Below are 7,965 nucleotides of genomic sequence, written 5' to 3'. Positions count from 1 at the left end.
ACGGATTTCAATTTTCAACATTAATCGAAATATTCAGTTTTTAAAAGCGGTTTTAGTCTGATGCTTTGATTAATTTTAATACAGACTGTTCAACAAAAGGATAACCAAAAAAACTAGAGAATATTTTATTGAAGGTCAACATCTAGTTTTTTATTTAAATATTGGATTGTTTTCTCTGTCAGATCCCATTTTCAATAAAAATTGTGGTCTTACCTTTACTTAAAATTGTAAAATCTTAAATTTCTGGCCGTCAGCCGACCGTCTCTACGTAAAAGAAGAGCAGCAACAAGAACCTGTGGGCTCACGTGCGCCCTCTTCAGTGCGGCCTTTTATGTTTTATGTATTGCATTAATCCAGAATTATTAATTTCTGAAATACTCAGTACCATTTAAAAACTGCTGCCAACAGGTGGGGCTTTGCACCACTTGCCTCAAATGACCAAACATCAGTATTAAACTACAACATAAATAATCAAATACTATGTAAAGTAGATACAATTAGCTCCAATTCAACTGGCTACATTAAAATGCACCAATAATTATAATTTGACAGAATATGCATAATACTCTGATTCAAGACCCAAGATTCAATACTTTATTGATTTACTTTTACTTAAGAAAATGATCTGAGTACTTCTTTAAACCACTGAGAAAAACGACTCAAAAATAGGATAAAAAAAGATAAAATCATAGGACCACTTTCTAATAGGCCGCCTATTAACATGTATGAAAGAAGGGGACCAAAGACTGAACCCTGAGGTTACAAGGTTCATGTTGAGACACATATTCTCTCCAAAGTTACCCTGTAAGTGTGTCCTTGAGGTAGCATGTGAACAGGGAGAGTGCAGAGCCTGACACCCAGTTACTGTAAGTTGATTCTGTAAGTACATTTGGATGATGACGCTTTAGTCCCAAATTGGACTGAATTTGTGTCTTTTTTTTAGGTTTTCCAGGTTGTTTATGACAGAATAAACCAAACCAAACCAAGACAAATTCTTCATCAATGATGTAATGTAACTAAATACATTTACTCAAGTTCCGTTCTTAAGTACAATTTTGAGGTAATTTCTTTGAGTATTTTATTTGAGTATTTTTCTTTTTTAGCTACTTTATACCACAACATTTAAGTGATAAATATTGTACTTTTTACTCCACTCCTTTTCTTTTACAGCTGTACAACTGGGCAGATTCTGTTTTAATAAAAAAAAAAACTATGACCGTTTCTTTATTATGATACATTATAATAGATTCAAATGCTAGCTGCTTATACATATATGTATCAGTAATAATAATTACATATATATAGCATAATATCACAGATAAGGGCCATTCTGCACCATAATGAGTACTTTTTATTTATACTTCAACATCTGATTTTCTGATTATACTAACATACTTTTACTTATGTAATGGTTTTGTTATGGAGTAAATGGTGGCTTTGCTACCTTTACTTACATAAAGTGTTGTTTGACCCCTGTTGTTCTGATCTATAATGGATTTGTAAATATTCTATTATTCTGTCATATGCGTGTTTCGGTTTTTGGGTGTATCAGGACTTTCAACTTAGTTATTTGAATTCCTCAAGGGATCCTATTTGTCATGTTATCATACTGTCGTGTCTGTTATGTGTAATGTTTTGCTTTATTTATTTAAAAAAAGAATATATTAACTATTAATTTAGGAACTTGTTTCTACATATTAGAAACTTTAAACATTAGAAAGTTAAACCTAAATGAATGTCTAGATAGAACAATGAGACTGTCTCACTGTTATCTGCCATACCCAGTTGACCCTTTAATACAATTTAAAAAATAGATCATAGATTACAATAAGAGATACACACGATTATTACACCAGATGTCATCATAGGATAGTAAAATTGTCATTGTGATTTGTAGGGACGAACAAACGTCCTGTAGTAACAGTGAAACCCAATCACTCAGCTGTTTACCTTGACTGCCCATATTTGGGTCGGGCGGGGTGTCTCTCTCGCGCGGAGACAGTCAGCGCCTACTCACGGCGTCGAGTAGAGGAAGTGAGTCACACTGACGGTAATCTTACGTCTCTGCTGCTGCAGCAGCGAGAGCAGAACAGAGAACAAGGAAGCAACATGTGCTGACCATAATAACTCCAACACATCAGCACAGACAGCCACGAGACAAGAGACAAGGAGCCGAGGGCACTGACTGCTGGGGATTCACAGACTGGACACGTTATTGTTTTTAAATCGTGAGTACCACTTTGTTTTGTAACTTTTGTGTTTCTTTCGTCTTTAATTAAAACACGTATTTCATAGTGAATGTAGCCTGTTTAAAGCACACGTATTGTTTGATTTATCACTGTCTTGTTTGTTACAATTGTGTTATAATTTAAAGTATTTTATGTCTCGCTCGTTGTATTTTTAATGATATTATTTTTCTTGACTTGAACATCTTTTTTCTAACTACCCTACTAAGTACCATTTTAAATAATGATTCATTTTTTTCAATTTAGGCTATATGCTACATATTAATGACAAATTACCATGATAAATTTGGTTACCTCGATAATTTACCTTCTATACATAAATTACATCCGTAGGCTTGTTTCTACTAAATTCCACTGGGGGGTTTCCGCGCTGTCAGAAACAAATGTAGTATGATGTCTTGTTTATCAAAGCAGAACAAAACGCACTAAAGAAGACAGATGTCGTCTGATCTTTTTTCTTTTTTTTTACTTCTCTTTTTCTGGTTATAATGAACTTTATGAACCCACATATGTGTGTGTATATATATATATATATATATATATATATATATATATATATATGTATATGTGTATGTATGTGTGTATATATATATATATATATATATATATGATACTATAACTCATATAGTGTACCTATGAGGAATAATATATTATATTCTGTCACCTTGGATCACAGAGTTGTGCCTTCTTTGTTTCACACAGACGTGGAAAAACTAGTTAACTTACTAAAAAATGAAATAACTTCAACCTGTAACGCATTTGAAGTTATGGTATGCTAAACCTACAGTGAAGCACCACAGCAAGCTTTTGAGTGACTCCCAAAAGAAAGGACCCAGCCTGTCTTCCCTCAATACACTAACATCAGAAGTTTCCATGCAGTATTAGCAGCAGGGGCTAATTCTTAGTATGCAAATGGTTCAAAAGGTGTCGTCTTCACACATGAACTCCAAACAGTATTAGCAGAGTCTGTGATAATGGCAGCAGGTCACTGTTCAGTAAACAGATACAGAGTAAACAGATTGAGAAGCCATCTCCCTTGTCACAAGCTTCTTATGTTTTTGTTTTGAGGATCACTGAAACTGATTAGATCAAACAATTGACATGCATTTGTGAAGTAATTAGAGAAGACCAACGCCATCAGTGATGTGAATGGCATTAAGTTCCTCTCTGGTATCTAGAAACAAACATTTGGTATGATGCAAGCTAGTTGAAGACATGACTCATCTTGGCTGTCTTTAATAGAGTACATAGTACTGAATCAGTCGTGATACATGGTATGTTGCATGTTTTCAGTGAACACCTGGCCCCAGGGACAAACATGATGTTATGATAATCATAAGAAAATGTTGTCCTGTGAAGAACATTCATCTCCAAACTATTAATTGTGTTAAGGGCAAAGCAAACGAGTTCTGTGTTTATATGGTTTATTAGTTCACAAAATTAATTTTTCAACCCATAAAGGAACTCCTAATCTTTGAGTTTGAAATGATTAATTGATCATTTCTTTGGGAATTGATTATTCCCGTAAGTGTGTGTGTAAATACCAAAAAATATAACTTGTTCCAGCTTCTCAAATATGAATATATGTTGGTCCTTTAAGGCATTTAACAGAATATCTTTGTGTTTTTTAGTTTTTTAGTGTTTGGACAAAACTTATATAATTATGGCGAAATTGTGATGGTAATTTTCACTTTTTCTAACATTTTAGTGCTAACTCTTTTTTAGCTCTTTAACTCTTTTAATGTCTTCTAAACCCTAAAACACAGCTTAAACACTGTGTGTGTGTGTGTGTGTGTGTGTGTGTGTGTGTGTGTGTGTGTGTGTGTGTGTGTGTGTGTGTGTGTGTGTGTGTGAAGCAAAACAGAGAGAATGAGGAAGCTGCTGCAACAACAACCCTGAAGAATACTTGCTATTTGACGCTGTTTATCTCGCAGACTAATGACTGACTGGAACAGCTATAACATTTGAACATCTATAATAAGATAATGGCAACACACATTTGTTAGGGACTTAAAGTTACTACTACTTTTGCTTGTTGTGTCACAGGCTCAACACTGCTCTTAAGTGGAGGCTGTGGCTTCGTCTACCAGGGCAAATAATAATTTTCTCTCACAACATATTTTACAGGCTGAAGCAACAGTGGTGTGTTTCAAGCCACAATAACAAATAACTGTTTGCACCTCAAAGTTCAAGGCACCACTTTCTTGTCAGAGACATCAGCAGGATGTTCGCACGCTGAGCCAGTTCAGCTGCAAACTTTGAATTGCCTTGGCCTTTATCACACTCTTCTCTCTGGTCAGGCTGACATTGGCACACAACCCAAACAGACACGCTATCAGAAGATAAACAGCACCGTGAGTTTATTGGATTTGCATTTGAAAAAAATGTAATGCCTACACGGTAGCGCTAGTTTGCATCTTGTTTGGCTGTATACAAACTCTAGTCCATGCCGAACACATTGTTACCCACGCTTAACACAAAGCTTCTCTGGAGGCAATAAAAATAGACTCAGGGGCAACTGCATAGGGAAGTGCTGTTATCAGTGAAACTGAAGTTCCTGCTCCCCCACATCTAATTGAAGGGAAGTCACAGTTACCAAAAACTCAAATTACTTTTGCACTTTGGTTTGCAAAAAAATGTGATTACATAGCCACATACTCGCATACACAGAAATGACAAGATGAATATGTTGGCGACCTCAAATGATGTTTTTTTTATCATTGGTTTCTACAGTCACCATGAAAAGAGAGGTGGAGGCTGGAGTCAACTTCCTGAAACGCCTGGCTGTGGCACATGGCAAGCTCAGTGAAGCCAAAGCAGACATGTTTTCTGAAAAGCTACAGAAACTTTTATGCAACAAATATGATGACCACTGGTACCCTGACTGCCCCAGCAAAGGCCAGGCATACAGGTAATTACACATATTAAATATTATAATAATATTAATTATCCACAAAAACTTTTTTGTCTCTGCAAAGATCATATCATTGTATCCCCTATTATAGTCTGAGAACTCTGTATTATAGAGGAAGACCTAAGAAAACACAGAATCTTTATCGTTGAATCCTTTCACAGATGCATCCGGATGAATAACGGAGTACCTTGTGATGAAGTGATCCTGAAGGCATGTGAGGAGAGTGAGCTCACACCCAGTGAACTAAGCCTTCCGTCTGAGTTAACACTGTGGATCGACCCACTGGAGGTGTGTGCAAGGTGAGTCACCGGCTGGCCTGCGGAGACAAAAGCAAAGAATGACACACACACACACACACACACACACACACACACACACACACACACACACACACACACACACACACACACACACACACACACACACACACACACACACACACAGTCATGATGCATTCTGTTAAATGATGAATAAAATGTCTGTTGTTTAAAAGAATGCACTCCCTCTTCACAGATCTGCAGAGAAAGGCCGGCCCTTCACAGTAGCCTGTTTTGAAAAGGAACCTGTGGAGGGAAAACAAGCTGACTCCTCAGTGGACTCCATAAATATGGACACGTCAGACTACCACTCTGCTACCTCTTCGGATTGTGGTTCCTCTGCGTCGAGCGACACAGAGGAGGAGGCAAAAGATGGTGAGACAAAAGGAGTGCAAGAAAAAGAAGAGAAGGAGGTCGTCAAGCAGGAAACGACAGGAGGCAACACCTACACGGTAGCAATGATGCCCAGGATTCGGAAGCGAAACGGAGAAGGACAGCATACAGTCAAATACATGAGAAATATGGTAATTTCTTCCCTCTGTTTGAGGACCATCTGTAGATGTCTCACAATTAAAAGATTAGGCCGGTGATATTCTATACTTCTCTCACTGTCAAGAAATCCCAAGAAAAAAAGACCAAAGCCAAAACAAGAAAGCAATGATATGAAGCTGGATATAGTTCTCTGTGCCATAGAGCTTAATTGTTGTATATAACTATTAAAATAGCCACAGTACTGTATTGATTAGTAGATTTTGGACAAATTGTGTGGTGAATTGTTTTATACTTACCTACAGTAAATTGACAAACTAGTATTGAAGCATACAACGTATGCACCCCTAAAATTGAAGAATATATGTCTATTTTGTGAATTAGTTGTAAGTTTATGAGTATTAGCTGCTGCTGCGGACAAGGCATTCCCCTGTAATGAAGTTTCAGTATTGCAATCTTGTAATCTTTTGTACTCCTTCCAATCTTTCTCTCTGTCCAGCTCCCTTCCAGTCTCCAGTACTTCTACCACCCTGCTCCGGTTTGGCCTCAGTACAAGAAGGGCGCTCCAGTGTTTCTCAACGCAGTGTGCACACCTCCGCCCCCTCCACCACCGCCCCAGCAGGTATTTGGCTACTACATCTTGCCGCAGCCGTCTCCGCAGTTCATTCTGCCTCAGGCCACGCTGCAGCCGTGGGGAGCTGTGAAGGGTTAGACCGTCCAGGAAGTGTGGCGTGAAGGTGGATGGAGCATTACAAGCTCCTTCAACGGAGCCATGTCGTGTCAGTTCTCTGAGTTCAGCTAAACTTGGGCTAATTAGTTTTTAACTGTATAGCTTAAAGTTATTCTTTGTACAACCTTTTAATGATTCCTCTTTCCTTTTTTAATTTCTGGTGACTTGTAATTGATGGCTTATACTCTGGACTGAAACTGAACTGGAGTGAAAAACTATTTTTAAAATCTGTCAGGTCTTCACTGCTGATTTTTTAATGTACTGTACACGTTAAGAATGACTTCAATCACTGGGTGCTTGGACTAACTCAGGAACTCTCAGCAATATCCTTAATACCAAATAATTGTCTCTTCAGGTGTTTATGTCTGTTATGTATGTTAATCCCTTTCTCAGTTCTCTCACCAAAATGGTAGAAGTCTGCACGCCACTGTTAATCAATGTAAAATGTGATTCAGGGGATTCATCTATTGTAGCTAAAGTGACAATATCTGTATATTAAGAAGAATATTTTTACTAAACTGCTTGTAAATAATACAGAACTTGGATACCGTAGGCTGACTCGCACTTTCTAATCTTCTCGTCTTTTAGTTGTAATTTATTTCGCCACCAGTGGATGGCACTCAACTCATAGCTAACACATGAAATTATATATTTTTGTAACAACAGTAGATGCTGCCTTGTGCAAATCTAACTTCACAGAACACAACCACGACTTTAAATCGCTTAAACTCTCTGCTATCAGTACAATGTGTAGATATTCAAGTGTATATGTTTTATGGCCTGCTTAGAGCTGTGTGTTTTTTAAATTTTTATTGTAGATAACTTTGCTTACTATGAAAATCTGCAACAGCTGTATGAGCTCTGAATACAAGATTTACTCACTGACTCTCATGTACTGTGATTATTTAATTATATTGAAGCATATTTATTTAATGTCCATGCAACCTCAAAACTCATCTGTATGCATTGTTTTGCTTTCACCTTTTTCACTATCCATTTACCTTTTTATCATTGCAGCAGATTAAATCAACTCCTACCTGAAATGAATAGGTGTGTTATTGTTCTTATTTCTATAATCAACACTTTTCAGAGCAGAGTTTGGTGCTGTAGAAGTATTTACTCTCTTAAAAAATATGTTGACTTGACCTAGAAAACACCTGTCAGTCTGAACGCTCTACTTACTGTCACTCAGAGTTGTAAGGATCATCATTACCGTTGGCACAATCAGCAGGATGCTGCAGCGGAAGGACTCCTGTGTGCTGGATGCGT

At 37.3% G+C, this 7,965-nt stretch overlaps 1 protein-coding gene across 1 annotated transcript; it reads left to right on the top strand.

Annotated features, from left to right (window-relative positions):
• The first annotated feature begins 2,050 nt into the window (after positions 1-2,050).
• On the top strand, positions 2,051-7,739 carry LOC115021135 (maternal B9.15 protein). Its single transcript, XM_029451309.1, has 5 exons — positions 2,051-2,228; positions 4,980-5,157; positions 5,322-5,459; positions 5,674-6,001; positions 6,466-7,739. Exons 2-5 carry the CDS (start codon positions 4,985-4,987, stop codon positions 6,676-6,678), a joined length of 852 nt encoding a protein of 283 aa, XP_029307169.1. The 5' UTR covers positions 2,051-2,228; positions 4,980-4,984; the 3' UTR covers positions 6,679-7,739.
• The last annotated feature ends 226 nt before the right edge of the window (positions 7,740-7,965 follow it).

The sequence above is a fragment of the Cottoperca gobio genome, chromosome 16, assembly GCF_900634415.1.
Source record: "Cottoperca gobio chromosome 16, fCotGob3.1, whole genome shotgun sequence".
Classification (NCBI taxonomy): Eukaryota; Metazoa; Chordata; class Actinopteri; order Perciformes; family Bovichtidae; genus Cottoperca; species Cottoperca gobio.
This window is presented reverse-complemented; position numbering and strand designations above follow the sequence as displayed.

Bases quoted from the DNA above. Each gene is read 5' to 3' on its own strand.
- LOC115021135 (XM_029451309.1), top strand. From the start codon at position 4,985: ATGAAAAGAGAGGTGGAGGCTGGAGTCAACTTCCTGAAACGCCTGGCT. The intron at 5,460-5,673 runs GTGAGTCACCGG...CCCTCTTCACAG, and splicing joins CCACTGGAGGTGTGTGCAAG to ATCTGCAGAGAAAGGCCGGC. The intron at 6,002-6,465 runs GTAATTTCTTCC...CTCTCTGTCCAG, and splicing joins TCAAATACATGAGAAATATG to CTCCCTTCCAGTCTCCAGTA.